A 20,074-nucleotide genomic window follows, 5' to 3' on the forward strand; every position below is an offset into this window, starting at 1 on the left:
GTTCAACCTTTTCCTTAGGCTTTCGGTTTCCATCTCAACCTCCTTCTTTCTCTTTATCTGTGACGCCAGATCTTCATCCAAGGTTGAGACCGCAGCTTTGTAGATCGCCGTGGTCACGTCTACTTTGAGTCCCTCTTCTTCAACCCTCTGAATCTTTCGAGTGATTCGTTCGATCTTTCTTCGTAGTTCCTCCTCAGTGAGCTCCGTCTGGATGTTCTTGCCTTTGTCCATAGCGGTGATTCAACTTCCCTGGGATGATAGAGCGGTATTTAGGATTTGTGGTGGGAGATGGATTTTGCGTGAGAAACTAGAGACTCAGAAATTTTGGTCGGACATTTTAATAGTGGCTTTTGTATACTCTTTAGAGTTTTGGGCTTGGAGTGGGTTTACAATATCTTCATTCAAAGCAACGTAACACATAAGCATTTAAGTGCACATAGGTAACGCGTCCTAATCATGCATGGGGACCCTTTGTGCCAAGGGTAGGCCTAACGCATTCGAATGATGTACGTGTGAATTTAAACCAGTCAAGTGATTCCCCCCAAAAATAATACTTAACAATGAGTGAAACGTTTTAAAAGGGAAAAACAAACCCACGCAGGGGCTATTTAGAAAGTGCGATAACATTGGGCCCACGCAGGGGCTAAAGCGATGCGAATACAACAAGGAAAAACCCGCGTAGGGGCGATATCCACTATGCTGCTCCGGACGATCCCGCTCCGTCGTCGTTTTTCTGGTTTTTGTGCTGTTGGAACATGTACCTCAGCATCAACAGAAAGCCTTCGCCCAGACGCCCTTTGTCTTCCAGGCTCTCGTATCGCATCCTCTCAATTTTCTGCTGGATCCAGTTGTCGAACTCTTCATACCCTTGCTTCAGTCTCTCGATCTCTCGAGTTGTCCTCTCGAGTGCGTCTTGATTCTCTACAAATTTGGCGTAGACCTCATTAGCTTCTTCCTTTAATTCTCGTAATTCGTCCTCTACTTTGGCCTCTTTGTCTGTCACACTATGAAAGCTACGCGGAATTTGAAAGGAGATGTTTTGTATATCCCTCTTCAACCATGCTTTGTAGCCTTCGTCACATCCAGCGTTGAATCGGTCAGGGGCGATACTGTCTTTGCCCATGCGCTTGGCATTCTTCCATTCTCTGAGCATCTCTGTAGCATCGTCCACCCTGTCGTCCCCAATGTCATATACATAAGCACCATAATACGCTTCTCTAGGCACAGTCTGCTCTCTTCCGAACTGTCGCAAGACTCGAAACGGCGCGTAAGGGCGGATCCCTCGGATACCAGGTAAAGGAAGCACGACACATCTTCGACTTTCTACGACAACCTCTTTGGATATGAAGCGGTCGAGCATCCATTGGAGGTCCTCTTCTCTCAACTCGGAGAAAATTTGGGCCCATTTCCCTCTCGTCTTCCGATTGTTCATGTTTGCCCAGAATAACAAGTCGTTCAAGTCCTTGAGGGTGTTCTTGTTGTCGAGAGTGTGCAGCTCTCGAGTTCCGGCACGCTTCGCCAAGTGGCTGAGAATCCACCATTGGAGGAGCAGATTACAGCCCTGGAAGTACCGATGTCCCTCTTTGCACTTACCCAAAGCGCGATATATGTCTGATAATATGACTGGGGCTACGGCATAGAAACTCGCGTGTCCAAATCTAACGTATAGATCTCTGAACATTATGTGGGAATCTTGACACCAATAAGTGAAATCTTTTCTTAGTCCTAACCAATCCGAGATGTCCTCAACGGAAGGTTTGTTGGGAATAAACACGTCCTCTTGTTTTCGGGCTCTCCTTTCTAGGCCCGTTCCCACGGTGTCTATGCAATCCCTGATCTCTTCTAATGTAGGGGTGATTTCGGCCGTTCCAAAACGGAAGACCATTCTTTGGCTGTCCCAATACCCCGTGAGTACCTCTATCAACTCTGGCCAACCATTCATGTTGACTAGCTCGGTTAAGGCCCCTACATACTTGTTGAGAGTCCGCCTATGATCTCCGTCTAAGTCGTTGTGCCACATTGTTAGTTGGGGTGGCGCTGAGATGACCATGTTGAATTTGGGGAAGCGGTCCATACCTGCAAAACAGAAACCCGTTAGACTTTCCCCTACCCCCAAGTTGGTTTTCACACATACACTTTCGAATGTCAAATAACATGATGCGTCGTGAGGTCGAAGACCTTAGACGCGATTTTGGTGGTTTTCTACTAAAATGGACTTAATACGCCTTGGGTATTAAGTCATCCTAGGCTAATGCCTAATTTTGGTTTTGGTTTCGCTCTAACTTAGGCTTTTCTAGAATTGTTTTCAAATAGACGGTTACCCGAGTCGGACAAACATCGGGGTGGAGTTATCGAATAACGTCGGATGACCGCATTCCAACTATTTATTCGATACTCCCAAATGATTTCTTGAGGTATTTCTGAGAGAAGTCGCGGTAAGCCGCGTAACTTCCGTTTCCTAATGCAGTCTATTTGCCGTTTGGCGGAAGTTATGCCATGAAATGCAATTATTCGAAAACTAAAGTATTTAAGCAAGTGAACAATTATCACAATTAGTCAAACAAGTTAGTCTTAAGGTTAGAATCCTCCAAATAGATCCCCAACGGAGTCGCCATTTCTGTTTTATCGAAAAAGTGGTTTTCGAAAAAAGTTTGTTTATTAGAAGTATTTTTAGGAGTCGCCACTTAATTTTGAGAAAATTAAGAAAACTTGATTTCAAATAATTAAACAGAAAATTGTTTGAAAACTTTTAAGGGTTCGGGATTCCTATTAATGTCTTAGGAAGGTGTTAGGCACCTAAGACACTCCGCTAACTTACGGTTATCCGGCGATTAACTTATTTGACTATTATTTATTTTAACTTTACAATTTTGAAATCATTAAACTTATGAGAAATTTACTTAGGCGAATTTTCAGATTTTAAAGCTCTTTAAATTCAAACTAACTTAGAATTTGAATTTTGAACATGTTAGAGTTTTAAACAACTTACGAGTTGAAATATTTATCGTTTTGAGATTCCATTTTAGTTTTGAGATTTGATAAAATAGAAGGCACTTCAAAGGGGGTTTGGAGTTTTCTAATCTTAAGCTAACGACATTCAAAATAAAACGTAAACAAGTAGCAAAGAGAGATAGAGAGAGAGAGGGAGAGAGAGATTTTTGGGTCCAAATTCGGATTCTGTTCGCCTTGACCGAATTTTGGACCCACCTGCTTTTGGGTTTTAACCCGTTTCAACCTGTCCTAATCTAAACATATAAAATAAATACGAGAAAAGAAAGCAACAAGGACTTATGCCCATTACAAAATAAATACGAAAGGTATAAAATAAAGAGGCTTTCTAATCCAAAGCCTTTGACTATCTTCGATCTTCATGGAATCTCGAACGTCTTCCTGCCATGCCGTGGATTGACTTGATGATAGGGAAGATGTGAGTCTTTACGACTCTCTCGATATGCAAAGAAGGAGAGTTCATGGCGAACTCGAACAGATTTACATGCCACAAAGTAAACGAAAGGAATTAATATACGATTCAACGGACACATATGTAAGAAAACAAACTAAACTTAATAACAATACATATTTTATCCAATAAGATAAAGAATAACAAACAACCCTATATGATAAAAAAAATGATATTGCAAATCACACTTATACATAAAAGAAAGGTATGACATATAAGTGACCACCCGGTGGTTTAACACAAGTAAAATGCCATATTTAATGAATTATGTCACCATTTCAATACCGAAAAAAAAAAACTATTATGCCAAGCTAAATCTAATACAAAGAAACAATCGAGAAGATTAACAATTTCTAAGGTTTTTTTTTTTTAAAAAAAAACAACTTCAAGATATACATTCCGTTATGGAAGCTTGCGAAAAATATTTTAACGTATTAAGTCATGCTTGACAGAAATGGACGACTAAAGGAAAGTTTACGGCTTCTCATGCTTTCGAATATTCGAGATTTGTTTGAAAGTGGAGGAAGACAGAACGGAGCGAAGAAATGGCCCCAAATTAAACCAATACGATGCTTGATAGTAAACCACATACTTGAGAAAATACGACATGACATCCAAGATTGTTTCCAAACAGTAACAACCAAATTCATAACTAAGGAAGAGAAGAATTCTCTTACAGCATGGTAGTCTAACTAACTAGAATGCAATAAACAAAAGAACAAATCTCTCGGCTACAGCATATTCAAGCTAACATGCAGGATGAAGCAAGCAGCTTACAATGGCTAAGACGACAGCCTATACCACAACATAACCAATACAAAAATCGAAATCTTTAGACACGTGAAAGAGACAGACGAGACAAACTCTAACTAGGCTCATGTCGAGATTGAAGAACAAATCTCGATCAAACCAAACCCAGCAAATATAGCGTCCTATATTCACAGCAAACAGGCCATGTATTCAATCATTCAAATGTTTCACCATGCTTGACATAAACAAAAAAACGAAACAGCGGACCAGCATACTAAATGAGCAGCATCAACCAACAGTAGACACACGCGAAAAGAAATTCCAACACTCCCTCCGCCACACTGAAATCGAGAAGAGAAGAAGTTACATAACGTAAGTATTTTACCTGTTGAGAAGCAGCAGAACTGGGGGCTACGAGCAAGGGAGAAACACCACTATCGCAACCTCAAACCAACCTCTGTCTCGAATACCTGAGCTGGAACGACACACCTACGCTCGACGAAACAGACACACCGAGGTTGCTACGACGTTTCGACGGAACACCACTGTCGAACACTCGTTAACGAAACAGAGTGTTTCTCTCTAAAACTAATCCGACTTCCTTGGTTCTTCTGAAACCAACAGTAGAGAAACCAAAGTGTTTCCAAAGCTCACAATAACAGAGTAGCTCGGTTTTCTTTTTCAGAATTTCCCAATTTTCAACCCAAGAAATTTCCAAAAAAAATCCAACCCCCAAACTGACGAGAATGGGGGTTTATATAGAAAAATCCCTATGGTTTTTGAAATTGGGATGGGTTTCACGAGTTTCCGCCCATCTCAATTCAAAATCTCAAAATCTTATCCGAAATTTCGAGCGGGAAGGGAGTTTGAGGCGAGGTGGAGGGTTGAGATGAAATCGTGGTACTAGCGAGCTACGTGGAGTCATCTCGGCGATGCAAGGACGAGAGAGCAGGTCTGCCACAGCCGAAAGCACTGCACTTCCGCATTTTTGGTGTCTGTCTTTGCTGCGTTTTCGGCGCAGCTCTGTTCTTTTTCTTTGCAGGTCGCGATGGGAGGGGGGAGAGAAAGACGCGTGAGGGGGAGACGCAGGAGAGAGGGGAGAACGTGAGGGAGACGCGAGAGGGAAAGACACATCTTCCGTTTTTGGGTTCTGTTCATTGCTGCGTTTTCTGGGTTCTGTTTCTTCCTGGGAATAGCGTGAGTGAGGGGAAAGAAGAAAGGGGGAAAGGGGGTCTGGGTCGGGTCGGGTGGCGGGTCGTGGGGCTGGAATTGGGTTGGGTTGAGGGATTAAGAATTGGGCCTGGGGTAAATTGTGGGTGGGTTGTAAAGGAATTGGGCCTTTAATCTAAAAATAGAGTAGAAGGGAGTGGGCCTGGGGCTGCTGAGGATTGTGTGAATGGCCCAAACTAAAACAAATTAAGTTAAGGATGGGTTGGTTTAATGAATATCCAAGTTGGCCCAACCCCAAAATAAAAATGAATTCGTATCAATTAATTAACGAGCTTCTTTATATATAATAATTATAAAATCATTAAAGTGATTCAAACGTATAATTATAATTTGAACTAAGGCTAGTTTAATAAAACATTCAAATGTATATCTTGATGATTGTGGAATAATCGTAAGATATACTACTTATATACATAATTATGTAAAATATATATATATATATATATATATATATATATATATATTATCGAAAATTATGTCAAAGCGTATTCGAAGTAACATAAAATTCATACATTATGTATATTTTTTAATTTATATACATACATATATATATATATGTATATATATATATATACATATACATATATACATGTATATATTTTTAAAATCTTCTTCTCTTTTTTTTTTTTTTTTTTTTTTTTAAAATTTTTGCAAGATTTATAAAACTAATTAACTTAAATAATTTTAAAAATTCTCGAAGCTCGATAATTAATTTACACCAATGTGGGTCAAAATTGGGTGTCAACAAACATAAAGAATATCATCTCATGGCTAAATTTGAAAATGATACCTCATTGAAGATGGTGGCTGCATCGAGAATTGGACCAGGCATTAGAGCAGTGACAAATATAGCAACTGAAATCTTCTCAGGAAAACTTTCCATGGCTTTAGATATGGCGAATCCGCCAAGGCTATGTCCAACAAGAATCACTTTTGCATCTACTGGAAGAGAAGCCATGAACTCCATCAGCGGACTAAAGTAATCTGATAAATGTGGGATTTCAAGGACCTGTTTGGGGTTGATCCCTGAAGCACCCAAGTCCAGAGCTGTTACATTATGCCCTGAAGATCTTATCAGTGCTACAATCTTGTACCATGACCAGGCTCCGTGACACGCCCCATGAACTAGCACAAAGTGCTTGCTAGCCTTAGGCCGTTTAGGCCCTGACATGGTTGCATTTGCATATCGAAACACAAGTATCAGAACTACTAGACTTGTTAGAAACTTGTTTTTCTCCATTTCTTTGTCTTCTTCTTTTGAAGAATGAGCACACTGTAGGAAGCATTACAATGCAATTATATAGTTCCACATTTGCTAATTAATTAATTATTACTTTACTTTCATGCTGAGTAATTACTCCCCATGTTAGATACTACATGGGCTATTTTATTTTTTAGGGAAAAAAGTTGGATATACTCTCTCAACTTTGTAATGGTGACTCATATATATATCCCAAATGTTATTAAAGTTTCTCATATATACCCATATTGTTACAAAAATGCCACACAGATACCATTTTCATCCAGCGGAAGTGGAAAAATAATTTTAAATTACTACTGTCCTCCTTCCCATTGACGAGATTTAACTGTTTGGTTTTAAACCTAATTTAAGTAATGACATGAAATAAAAATTCAGTAATTTTTTTATAATATAAGAAAATCAAATATGTATATTAAAGGAGTTCGGGGCTAAAGGATATAAAATATTAACAAAAATTTCAAAATGGTATATAAAATTTTATATTAATTAAAACGCAAAATCGCTGGAACAACAGCGATTTCCTCCGCCGGAAAAGCAAAATCGCTGCATTTTTTTAAAAAAAATATATTTTTTGCAACAAAATCACTATCTTTTTAAATATTTTTTTTGAAAACTCACAAATCTCTCCCATAGGAGCGTTTCATTTTTTTTAAAAAAAAAATCAATAAAATCGCTGCCAGCGATTTTCATTTTAAAAAAAAAAAACAAGAAAATCGCTTTTTTTTAAAAAAAAATTATATTTACTGCAGCGATTTTACTTTTTTCGGCGGAGGAAATCGCTATTGTTCGAGCGATTTTGCCGTTTTAGTTAATATAAAATTTTATATATCGTTTTAAAATTTTTGTTAATATTTTATACTCTTTAGGCTCCGGACTCTATATTAAAGTTAAATATACTGAATGATATATCATATTATTAATGAGTCCAACTAATTTCAATATCTTTGAGTTTTGACAAAAAATATTATTTTGAATTTTTAGATGAGATAATGACAATAGCATTTAGTGGAGTGCCTGTAGTAGGATTTACTTTGCCAAAACAAGAAGGCACCTAGCTCTGCCAATCCTACCACATTGTTTGCCCAATTCTTCAAATAATATACTCCTTTGAAAAGCAAATTCAAATGCCTCAAATAGCTGTTAGTTAAGGCAAATAAGGCGGACATTGTAAGGCTGCGAATAAGCTTGAGTCAATTCATATGTCTAATGCATTTATATGGCGATTTCAGTACTTTCATGGAAGTCTTTATTATCATGCTAATCAATTTGACATTTCAACCATTTTCTTTAATTTCCCTTGTTATTTACTTTCATTATAATAGGTGCATGTCTAATTTTGCAAACAAAAAGATAGATATAAGATTTAAATTTCTAACATCACTTTTAAAGAGTTACATCCAATCATAAGCTATTATGATATATTGCGCGTGAATTCACATATACATATTTTTAAATATATCTATAAAAAAAATATTACTATGTACTTAAAAAAATATGAATTCACGTGAACTCAAGTCTACGATTTCTAATATTTGAGCTCAGTTTTCCCTTTTTGGCTATTATAAGGCCGTATAGAGCACCCAATGCTACGATTTTCTTCATTGAACTCGAAGATCTTTGCCTAATAAATTTGTTTTAAAATCTCGTATAAACGAAAATTAGATGTAATTAAAGTGTTACTTTTAAATTTTCTTCCTTTTTTGTTTTATTTTTATTTCTTTCTTTTTCCTAATTTATTTCTATTATATTGAAATTATTTTTTTAAAATGTTAATTATTTATTTTTCATTTTTCTTCTTCTCATGTACCAACCTTAACTTGTTATGATTCAATGTAATTGTTTGTATTTTTCTATTTCTTTTTTTTACCACTCGTTTAGCATAAAATTACATTATTATTTTAGTCTTGAATCAAAATAGAATTGACTATAGATAAGTTTCAATTCTCTTTATTAAAAAAATTATATTTACTTAAGTCATGTTGGAATTTGATGAGTCTTATGCTAATTCTTTTAACAAAAAGTTATGCTATATTTTTTTGTTCCAATTCATTTGCTTAAGTAACATTGACTTGTTATTTTATATTGCATGTCATTTATTTTTTAATTAGAATTGATAAATATTTTTTTTGTCAAACATTGTACTATTATCTCTTTTTCAAATATGCAATACTCCATGTTGCTCATTAAAATAAGTAATATATATATATATATATATATATGTGTGTGTTATATTTCTATTATATAGAAGAGTAAAGTAGTAGGACAATCAATGGAAATTTGCAATTTTAAATATTATTATGGGCAAAGTTCTAAATTTATGATTGTATAATTAATTGTTAAAATAGTTTTCTACAAGAATTCAATTTTTCTTTTCAGGAGTCACAAAAAGCTTTGTTTCATGTGTCGCCCACAAATTTATTTTATTTTATTTTTTAAAAATCAATTTGTATTTGTTTGATTATAATAATAATGTGAAAAATATTGTTACATTTATACTCGTGACAATTAAAATCGTTCATCTATGATTATTATTACTACAACATATTCAGTATAATCCTACAATCTTTCATGTATGTAATTTCTTTTTTAATTATATATAATGCTTTTAAACATAAGTATTCATATAGTTTAATTACTGATGATTTGTTCTATAGAAATATCTAATGTGACATGCTTGAAAATTTCAAAAGGTGTATGACTAATTTTGAAAAGAAAAATAGAAAAAGATAGAAATAAGATTTAAATTTCTAACATCACTTTTAAAGAGTTGCACCTAATCACTATAACCATATTATGATACTTTGAGCGTAATTTCACACACACACACATATATATATATATATATTACTTTTAAATATATCAATAAAAAATAATAATATTATTATATACTTAAGAAAAATATGAATTCACGTGAATTCGAGTATACGACTGCTAATCTTTGAGCTCAGTTTCCCCTTTTTGGCTATTATCAGGCCGTATAGAGCACCCAATGCTCCGATTCCTTCATTGAACTCGAAATTTGTTTTAAAATCTCGTATAAACGAAAATAAGATGTAATTAAAGTGTTACTTTTAAATTTTTCTACCTTTTTTGTTTTATTTTTATTTCTTCTTTTTTTCTAATTTATTTCTATTATATTGAAATTATTTTTTAAAAATGTTAATTATTTATTTTTCATTTTTCTTCTTGAGTTGTTTCTCATGTTTAGTTGGTGATGGTTTTTTTGGAGGGGGGTTAAGGGGGCTAGTGGTTTTTTGGGATGGGAGTGACAGGAGTGAGTGAAATTTTAAAGTTGAAAATATTATTTAAAAAATAAACTAAATGTAGAGGTGAATAAAATTTTGAAGTTGAAAATATTTTTTTAAAAATAAACTTACTATAGGGGTGGGTGGGTGGATAAGGGAGGTTGAAAGTGAATTTTGAAAAATATTTGTCTTAATTTTTGAAGGAAAGTAATTTTCCTTAAATTTGAAGAAAATGAATTGATTTGGAAAATATTTTTCAAAAAATATTTAATCCAATCAAACATGAGAATTGAAAAAATATTTTCCACGAAATATTTTCCTTTACGTATCAAACACACTCTAAGTCTGACTATAACTACATGATTTGTGTTAGTTTTTTTGTATGATCATTTTTTCCAGTTTCTCATCAAAAGCGGTAGGAAGGTTGACGTTTTCTTGAAAAATACTTTCTAGGAATATAAGTGGTTTCTTGATTTTTTTTTCTCTCTATATCTTAAACGACCTTTGTTTAGATTTTTTTGTATTAAGTTTAAAAAACAACCCTCTTTCCTAATTTTGACAAATCTTTAATTTTTATTAACATACCAAGTCACATGTAGACGTACGCTACATATATCTTAATTACATATTCAAGAACATAAGATTAAAAAGCGTTATCGAACGTTCACATCGGACTCATCTGATCATCTGGGGACCAAAGCTTTTGGAGTACCAAGATTTGTACATGATGTGGTTTGCTATTTTTCTAACAGGGTTTGACAGAAAATGGAATTTACGAAATTTTAAATACTTTAAGAATGTTTTTTGTTCACTGTACTAGTTAAAGGATGTACTGACATGCAACTTTGTTATAGTATATAATTTTCATGACATTGATTTACTATGGAACTTGAAAAGCAAGTTTGAATCGGTTGCTTGCTCACGCAATTAGAAGGAATAGGTTATTCTTATTATATTTACTGGGGTGAACAAGTGAGCTTTTTAGTCATACAATATTTGAGTAAATATCTTGTTTTCTAATGAAATAGATTTGACATATGATAAGTGATAATTGTCCCCTCAAACTTTATTTGTTTGTCCAGATATCTCGGCTTACTGAACTTTTCTATGCCAGTGAAGAAGATCCTAATAGCTTTTTATTTATACTTGTTAGCGATGCTAAGAAGAGTAGTAAAAAGTTGTTGGGGCTTAGACATCATGGTCACGTGGTCAGACCCCTCGATCTCTTTCACTTCATCAGGTGGATTCTTTTCAATCATCAATTCTAGAAATTCCTTCTTGAAGGCATCACTTTCAGTAGCAACAATGAACACTCGCTTAACGGATCCATATCTTTTGCTTGAAAGAACTATCTCCTTAGAAATATCTTCCGCGAGATATAAATAAAATGGCCTCACTAGTGCAGTGGCCAGCGCCAAATCCTAACACCAAGAAGAATAAAAAAAAAAGAGATTTAAATTAGTTCAGTCAGTGATGAGCTATTTCAACTGCAATTATGTTTGTATTATGATATTTGCTACCTCAATTGGGCTCAGATGATAAACATTAGTTGCCAAGAACTTGGGACCTGCGATGAGAGTGGTTGGAGGATTCGTTGGTCCATTTTCGTATGTAACACAATTATCCAGTTGACCTATCACTGCACTAGCTGCCTAAAATGAAGTATATTTATTTAATTAGTTTCAAACGAAACGATGGTTGTGAATGTATATGGAAAAAAAATTGGTACCTTAGTGTAGACGGTGGTTGCATCGATATTTGGACCAGGCATTAGACCACTGAGAAATACAGCAACTGAAATCTTTTCTGGAAAGGTTTCCATGGCTTTAGAAATGGCGAGTCCACCTAAGGCATGACCTACGAGAATTAGTTTTTCATTTGCAGGGAGTGAAGCCATGAACTCCATTAGCGGACTCGAGTAATCAGAAAAATTTGGGATTTCAAGGGCCTGTTTGGGGTTGATCCCTGAAGCGCCCAAGTCAAGAGCTGTTACATTATGGCCTGAAGATCTCATCAATGCCACAATCTTGTACCAGCACCACGCTCCGTGGAATGCAGTATGAACTAGCACAAAGTGCTTCTTAACAAATGGCGACGTGCTTTTCTCCATTTTTGAACAACTACCACAAAGTTTGAATAAACCTTACTTCTTTTGGAATTGGTGTTTTTAATTGGGATTTAGTGCACTATATATGTGATTAATTCTCATTAGTGCACTATATATCAGAGTGTGGAGTTAAAAGGGTAAAAAAAAATTATCAAAAATTCCAAAAGGGTATATCAATTTTTTTTAAAAATTAAAACGGTAAAATCGTTCACGATGTAGCGACTTGTACCTTTTGAAAAAGCGAAATCGTTGCAATAGCAGCGATTTCTTAAATTTGCCTTTTCTTTTTTTAAAAAAAAATTAAACAAATTGCTCCACACGGAGCGATTTTCAAAATAAAAAAAATATTCTATAAGTCGCTGCAGAAGCAGCGACTTCCATCAAATTTTTATTTTTTTTTTAATTTTTTGCTTTATTTAAAAGAAAAATTGATTCAATTTTTAAATAAAAAAAAATCATTGGCAACGATTTTTAATTAGTTTTTTTTAAAAAAAATCAATTAAATGCTATAAAAAATTAACCGATTAAATTAAGTTTTCAAAAAAATTAAAATTTAAGTGTAAAGCAAAAAATGTGTTAGTTAAGAATACATTACATAAAATGAATTCTTAATTAACACATTTTTTGCTTTACACTTAAATTTTATTTTTTTTTGAAAACTTAATTTAATCGGCTAATTTTTTTTGTAGCGATTTAATTGATTTTTTTTTAAAAAAAATATAAATTTAGTGTAAATCGATGCCTTTACAGCGATTTGATTTTTATAAAAAAAAAACTAATTAAAAATCGCTGCCAATGATTTTTTTTAAAAAAAAATTGAATCAATTTTTCTTTTAAATAAAGCAAAAAAAAAATAAAAAATTTGATGGAAGTCGCTGCAGAAGCAGCGACTTATAGAAAAAAATAATATATTTTTTTTTAATTTTGAAAATCGCTCCGTGTGGAGCGATTTGTTTAATTTTATTTTTTTAAAAAAAAAGGCAATTTTAAGAAATCGCTGTTATGGCAGCGATTTCGCTTTTTCAGAAGGTACAAGTCGCTAGCGTTTTTACCGTTTTAGTTTTAAAAGAAATTAATATGCCCTTTTGAAATTTTTAACAATTTTTTTTACCCTTTTAACTCCGCACTCCTGTATATCACATCACTTTCATTCATGTGTATGGTGGAAAAATGATTAGAATCAATAATGGAGATAATATTAATCAGCATATTTGATGTGCATATAAGTATCTCAAGATCACCCCTAACTTGGAGTAAATCACGTGTCTGTTGGATTGACATGCAAAGAAAGAGAGAGCACAACAACATTTAGTCATTTACCACAGTACTCTCTAGCCATCCATTTTAATTGTCATGCGTTTTTTAAAGTTAATTTGACTACCTTTTTAAAAAGTGAAATGATATTAGTTTGATATTTTTTTTTAAAAAAGAAAGTTAAATATTTAAAAATTATACAGAAAATATTATAATTTTTAAAGTAAAATTACATTAATTCGATATTTTAAATAAAAAATTTAGATATACAAAAATTATACGGAAAGTATTATAAGGTTCAATTTTTTTACATATCAAATACTCCCTCAGTCCCATTTTATATGACACTTTTTATTTTTCGAAAATCAAACAGTTTAACTTTGACCGGACATTTGCGTATGGAATCTTCACATTTTTTGAAATAAAATTTATATATTTGTAAACTATGTAAAGAGTATTACAAGTCACAATAATTGATAATTCAAAATATTAAAAGGGTCTATGAAAAACTTACGGTCAAAGATAGACTTGTTTAAACTCAAAATTCAAAAAGTGTCACATAAAATGGGACGGATAGAGTATGAATTATGATGAAAAAATATACTGTAAATTATTGGCCAAGATTCTTATTTTTTGGAGATAAAAAAGAAATCATAACAATTAAAAATGGATAGAGAGTGTAGTAATTCCTTAATAAAATTTAACTCCATTTCTAAATATAAAAAATAGGGTCCTATTTATGGGAGCAAAAAATGGATTAATATACAAATTAGGATAAATTATCTAACTAAACACCTTTTTTAACCTTATTTTCTATCATTCCATATTATTTTTGAAAAATTACAAAAATTCCTCCTTTCTTCAATTTGTTTCACTTTTTCAGATACATCACTCTAAACAATCACTCTCACGATTTTTTTCCTTTTTTTCACGCCTAAAATTACTCATGGTATCACTAATTATCTTCATCACTCAATTTCTGAATTTCAAATCTTTTCTTTTTCTTTTCCAGCTCATCAATCTTCTTCTTCATATTTCATATCTTTTCTTTTTTGTTTTTTCGAGTATCTTCTTCTTCATCCACTTTTTTTCTTTCTAATTCATCAATTATCAATTTTCAAATTCTTTTTAGCATTTTCATCTATAAATTTCTTAGCCATATGGATAAGATATGAACAGGCAATCTTCAGAAAGAACATGGAACAAAACAAAGTAAAAAGAACGGAAGAGAAAAGATGAATCGATTATTTTGTCACACGACAATGAAAAGTTACATATGAATTCCGATCCATCGTTTAATATTGGTCTTACCCGATTAGGTATACAAATGGAAGTTCTCATCCCTCGTGTTTGTGATTCGAAATCGATTAAACATGTATTTCAAGTTCTAAATTACACATTGAGAAATATTCCGAAAAAAAGGGGGGGAAGTAGAACATGTTACTAAACACTCTTCTCTACCCGGCTTCATATTTTCAATGTATCTTTGATTTTGATTCATAATTAATCTGTAATTTCTTTGTTTCAACACCCTTCTCTATCTAAAATTCAGATTTTTTTTATGTATCTAGTTGATTTTGATTAATAAATTTATGTTTAATGCATTCGTTTGTACTTTCTAATATATTAAATCAGTTTTTTTTAGTGTTATCACTGATTTGATACTCCACTGCTACAATAATTTTCGTTATTATGTAATGTATCATGTTTATATTTATGAAATCGATACAGAACCCTAATATATGTTTTACAATTTCGAAAAGAAAATATATTTATTTTATGTTTTTTTGGACTTGATTTTAGGAGTCACTACTTAATTTTTAAAGAAAAATAAAAAAAAACTTAATTTTCAAAGAATTAAACAAAAAATTGATTTGAAAACATTAAAAGAGTTTGAGAATTCATATTTATATTTAGGAAGGTGTTTAATGCACCTAAAATACCCACTAATGTGATTTTTCAGCAACTAACTCATTTAGCTAAAAATTGGTTAACATGTATTTTTTGAGATAAAAGTTATAAAAAATTATTTGAAAAGATGAAGTATTTAATTTACTATTTAAGTTAATTTCAATTTATGAAATTTTATTTTCAAGTGATTTGCTTGATTTGGTTAAGTCGTTAAAATCAAAGTAGCGCCTCGCAGGGGTTTGGCGAATTTTAACTAGACATTTGATTTATCATAAAGTGATGCCCATGCCCAATTCTTTTCTTTAAAAAAAAAAAAAAAAAAAAAAAAACTTCGAACAAGATGAAAGATGCACGTCTAAATTTTCATGCTTGAGAGGATGAAAGACAGGTTGTGTGACACTAAAAGTGAAGCAATTGCAGGACAAACAGAAATGGCTTAGACATGCTCCAAGTCAAGATGTAGATTTAATACCTACCTTTATCTATGTTCATAATACACAATCAACAACAAAATGATTCAGTTCTTAATTCACATAAAGCTAAGACACGTGGAGCTTTAAGGATCGTTGATCAATTATGTGTTGGACATGATATCCACCCTTTAGATAATTCCAATTCCAGCTATAATAGAACACTTGATAAGGCAGAAGAAAGAATATAATTAGTTACATTTTGTCAGCCTTAGACAAATGACAAATGGACAAGTGTAAATATTACTTTTCTTTTATTATTTATTTCTGTATACATAGAGTTATATAAAGAAGAATACTACACAGATGAATAGACAAGAAGAAAAAGTTCCTCCATAATTTTCTTATCTTCAAATTTCAGCAAATCCCAAAATTTTGAAAAAGACGGGAATGATACCGATTGATCTTTTGTCCTTGATTATCGACGTGTCACCTGTAAGCAGAGCCGTCAGTATGGGTTAGGTTCAGCGAATTTGAGGATGGATCAAATTTGGAAGAAGGTTTGGGCTGAATTTAATTGGTCCCAATTTGGGTCTTGCAAATGTTTGAAAAGATCACGCTTAAATTGCCATAATAACCAGTTTGGGTTCTGAGAAGAATTTAGATGGTGGATTTGGTCAAACACGCAAACAGGATGAATTTCTATAAATTAATTAAGGAAACTTGGACGAAATAAATTAGTTAATTCATATATATATATATATATATATAAAACTATAAAATTTTGCAGGAACGAATTGAAATATTTACTAAAAATTAAAATATTTTTGAGACGGCATTCGAAATACTAAAAGAAATACTAGTCATATAAGAATATTACTTAAAGATTATAAAGAACATGACGAGAAGTATTTAAAATAACCCTTGAACTATTTAAATTGTATGGAACTAATCATTTCAAACCGTCTGAAAATTTGAGAAACTTGAAAATTGATTATTATCGGAAAAGATCAAAATTTGGGTGTCAGCTCATTGAATCTTCGATTTTGTTTATCATATTCAATGTAAATGTATATTTATTTTTACCTTTCTTCATAAAAAGAGGCTCTAGCATAACCAGAGCATAGTTAGAGGAAACCCATACAAACTGTAAATCTTCATGATCATTAGTTTGTACCTTGGATTTGCATTGAGGATTTATATTTTTCACTATTTTCCATCCACTGATCATGTTATCCCATTAAAAGTAATATTGCACTCTTTAAACAAACTAAGGTCGATCCTTCTCACATAGAAGTGTTGTCTACAAAACTTTTTCATAGTTATGCTGAATTTTTAAGTTTAAGTTATTATAGGATATCTGCCTTAGTTTTCAACTTCTCATGATGATTCCTGAATTTCTTTAATCATCACAAATGTAAAATATACTTTGAAAACATGTTGTATCTCTCTACGGGATATTTTAAAATTGGGATTTATAATAAATCTCTGAAATGTTTGAATGAATTATAGCCAATTTTATTTAAAAATATGATCCTTCCTTTGCTTTTGTGAATTTATTTATTCTGATTCTGTTGGAAGACCATTTCCTACGTTGTGAGTGATGCTCAGAGAATTTGTACGGTGTTCTTTTCCATTAGCTTATTTTGATACTCTTTGGCAGGGGAATATGCTGGTCTTACTGGTTCTAGGTTGGATGGAGCTGAAATGCTTGCTCGTGGTCTTGCAACCCACTTTGTATCATCGGATGTATACTCTCCATCCTCAATTTTCAGCTTGTTCTTCCCATTTACAATTGCTTCTATAGGAAATCAATTAGCTTTCTGTTACTATTATGTGTAAACTGGTCAGTAGGTTAACATAACGGCAACACTGATATGCCCCTTTACGGTACCAACAAATATGAATTATTCTGTGATTTCTAATTACCTTCCCTGCAGTTCCAAGCTAAACATGCTTGTATTGAATTTGGATTTATTCTGCCGTGCTTGAGATGGATTTCTGGAATTTTCCTGACAGACACCAAGAATCCAAATTTGACTCACACAGACAACAACTGAGCAAAACAAGTCCAACCAAAATCCTCAATGGGACTCCAAATCATCAAAATAATAACACTGGAAAGGGCAAGAAGAAGAAAGTTCAATGGATAGCTCAACAAAATACCTTGCAACCCAGCTCCTCCAATCGACAAGCCAAAGCACCCAGTCAATACAACCTTGAAAGATCCAAACATCCTCCAGAAGTCATCATCTATGCCGTTTATTTTTTTTTTGTTCTCATGTTATTTTTCTTCCTGTTGTTGTAAGACTATTATTCCTCTACTTTATTTCGTTATTAGAAGCTTAAGATGATGGATAGCATTTCAAAGTGTCCATTGTCTCTTGGAAAAAATGTTCAATTAAAACAAACCTGTATTCTTGGAATTTCATGACCTCTTTCCAATGGTATTTATGTATGTAGGATGAAGATTATTAATCGATGTTCATATCTACTCTTGTAAGTTTGGGAGATGGATGGTCGTTTGATATGTCCTCCCTTTTTCTGTGGTGAAATTACTCTGTTAAATTCTGATAATGTAAGTTACTAAAATACTGTGTAAGAACTTTGCATGATTTTTTAATAGGAAAGTGAGGTTTTGGACAAGAAGGATGACTGGATCTCTTCAACCATTCAATCGCTGAAAAAAGCACCCCCTACAAGTCTTAAAATTTCCTTGAGATCAGTAAGTCAAATCAATACCTTGTTATGAAAAATGGTGACCCTTGGGCCTCAATTTTTTTTTTATTTTGTAACAACTACCTCAGAAAGAGCATTTGGATTTTACTCTTGGATTAAGATTATTCATTTGTTGAGGGGAGAATTTTGCAAGGATTTTTTGAGGTAGAATATGCCGTCTTTCAGCATCCATTTTACTGCATTACAAGACTGACACTTTTACTGCAGGGATGCAGAGCCATATTGATCGACAGGGATAGAAATCCTAAGGTGCGTTATATTCATTTGATCATGGATTTCCTGAATTTAGATTTCGAGATTCATTCATTCTTGTGCTTATCTTTTCATATATATTCAGTGGGAGCCCTCCAGACTGGAAATAATTAGAGATGATGATGTCGATCATTACTTCTCCAAGATAGATGATGAAGATTGGGAAGACCTAAAGCTGCCTCCAAGATCAAATATGTCTCCATATGCAATTGTCAAGCTTTAAAATCATGCAATATTCTACATTATGTTGTCCTCTGTTCACCACATCATTATGAAGGTTTCAATGACTATTAAAACAGTATTAATATCATTACGACGTGGTTCACCAAATAAATTAGTATCGTAAAATTAGTACATGATACTTGCCATTGAATAGAGATGTCAAACCTCAAGCACAAGGATAGATTGTGCAGTACTAAATAATACTTTTGCTCTAATTTTTTTCTCTTTCATCTATAATGTTGTGTGTTGCTCCAAAGTCCACTAGTACTACATACTCAAACTCATTCCCCCATAGAACAAAATTTAAAAGATTGAAACAACATTCGGTGTAAGATTTATCCTTCTTTGATTATTGTAGCGGAACAAAATTCACGAATTAAATAATTTGCTCTAAATTCAATTTTTGAATCTCAAGGAAAGTGTAAACTTGTTTAATATCAATCTTAAAAAAATAAATGATGTTATTTTTTCTTTTGTTTCTGATATCTTCTCTTTTCTTTAAGCGTGAAGTATTATTTTCTTTTTCAAAATTGTTTAATGGATCGATCTAAAGAAACTGATTACCATTCATCTGATATATTAATAATCATAACATTTTTTTCTTTTAATTTAAATGTGTGATAAACTATTATAATGCTTTTAGATTTTCTTATTTAATCATGTCGACAAAATAATTAACTCTTGATTTGACCATAGATGTAAAATGAACGTGGACAACTAATAATAGGATGTGCCCAGTTGGAATTCATCGTAATTTATTTGGAGCATACAAATATAATGAATAATTCAGAAGAGAGGGTTGTTCAAGTGATAAACATCTTTTTATTCATATTGCTCTAATTTATTATTGTAATTAGTAATTTCAAGAAACATTAATGATATCACAATAATATACATATATTTTTATAGTATTATTGACTAATAAGTAATTTCTGAACAAGAAATTTAATTATATACTGATTTATTATTAATTAAGCAAAATTATTGTTGGGTTTGAAAATAATTAGAGCGTTATGCGATAGCTTACGATTGCGAATAATATAATTGATAAATTAGACGATACACAAACTATATTAAAACACATAATATTATAATTGATAAATTAGACGATACACAAACTATATTAAAACACATAATATTATTATATGGTACGACAACTGGCCTACATAATATAAATAAATAAAAAGTCAGAGAAAAAATCTCTCCATAAACAAAACTCTCTGAACGATCATA

At 32.6% G+C, this 20,074-nt stretch overlaps 3 protein-coding genes across 8 annotated transcripts; 1 reads left to right on the plus strand and 2 right to left on the minus strand.

The window, feature by feature from the left end:
• Nucleotides 1–6,079: 6,079 nt before the first annotated feature.
• LOC138339032 (methyl jasmonate esterase 1-like) lies at nt 6,080–6,762 on the minus strand. Its single transcript, XM_069290329.1, has one exon. It carries the CDS (start codon nt 6,678–6,680, stop codon nt 6,201–6,203), a length of 480 nt encoding a protein of 159 aa, XP_069146430.1. The 5' UTR covers nt 6,681–6,762; the 3' UTR covers nt 6,080–6,200.
• Nucleotides 6,763–11,082: 4,320 nt separating this feature from the next.
• On the minus strand, nt 11,083–12,056 carry MKS1a (methylketone synthase 1a). Its single transcript, NM_001346411.1, has 3 exons — nt 11,676–12,056; nt 11,467–11,598; nt 11,083–11,367 (listed from the first exon to the last, which is right to left on the minus strand). Exons 1-3 carry the CDS (start codon nt 12,054–12,056, stop codon nt 11,083–11,085), a joined length of 798 nt encoding a protein of 265 aa, NP_001333340.1.
• Nucleotides 12,057–14,098: 2,042 nt separating this feature from the next.
• Nucleotides 14,099–19,078, plus strand: LOC104645419 (probable 3-hydroxyisobutyryl-CoA hydrolase 2). Of its 6 annotated transcripts, XM_069292977.1 has the most exons (6): nt 14,104–16,698; nt 17,292–17,377; nt 17,648–18,127; nt 18,255–18,353; nt 18,575–18,616; nt 18,705–19,078. In XM_069292977.1, exons 3-6 carry the CDS (start codon nt 18,110–18,112, stop codon nt 18,840–18,842), a joined length of 297 nt encoding a protein of 98 aa, XP_069149078.1. In that variant the 5' UTR covers nt 14,104–16,698; nt 17,292–17,377; nt 17,648–18,109; the 3' UTR covers nt 18,843–19,078. The 6 variants fall into 6 exon arrangements, with proteins under 6 accessions (XP_025884391.1, XP_025884390.1, XP_069149078.1 ...); XM_026028606.2 differs by lacking the exon at nt 17,648–18,127 and having other exon boundaries at nt 14,099–16,698; XM_026028605.2 differs by lacking the exon at nt 17,648–18,127 and having other exon boundaries at nt 14,099–16,692.
• Nucleotides 19,079–20,074: the final 996 nt, after the last annotated feature.

Source organism: Solanum lycopersicum, chromosome 1 (genome assembly GCF_036512215.1).
Source record: "Solanum lycopersicum chromosome 1, SLM_r2.1".
Lineage (NCBI taxonomy): Eukaryota > Viridiplantae > Streptophyta > Magnoliopsida > Solanales > Solanaceae > Solanum > Solanum lycopersicum.

What these genes read in the sequence shown, in the direction of transcription:
- LOC138339032 (XM_069290329.1), bottom strand. Translation starts at nt 6,680, where the DNA reads ATGGAGAAAAACAAGTTTCTAACAAGTCTAGTAGTTCTGATACTTGTG.
- MKS1a (NM_001346411.1), bottom strand. Translation starts at nt 12,056, where the DNA reads ATGGAGAAAAGCACGTCGCCATTTGTTAAGAAGCACTTTGTGCTAGTT. An exon ending in CAACCACCGTCTACACTAAG is followed by an intron (nt 11,599 to 11,675) that starts GTACCAATTTTT and finishes ACTTCATTTTAG; the next exon opens with GCAGCTAGTGCAGTGATAGG. An exon ending in ATCATCTGAGCCCAATTGAG is followed by an intron (nt 11,368 to 11,466) that starts GTAGCAAATATC and finishes TCTTGGTGTTAG; the next exon opens with GATTTGGCGCTGGCCACTGC.
- LOC104645419 (XM_026028606.2), top strand. Translation starts at nt 17,336, where the DNA reads ATGCTTGCTCGTGGTCTTGCAACCCACTTTGTATCATCGGAT. An exon ending in CCCACTTTGTATCATCGGAT is followed by an intron (nt 17,378 to 18,254) that starts GTATACTCTCCA and finishes ATTTTTTAATAG; the next exon opens with GAAAGTGAGGTTTTGGACAA. An exon ending in TTAAAATTTCCTTGAGATCA is followed by an intron (nt 18,354 to 18,574) that starts GTAAGTCAAATC and finishes CTTTTACTGCAG; the next exon opens with GGATGCAGAGCCATATTGAT.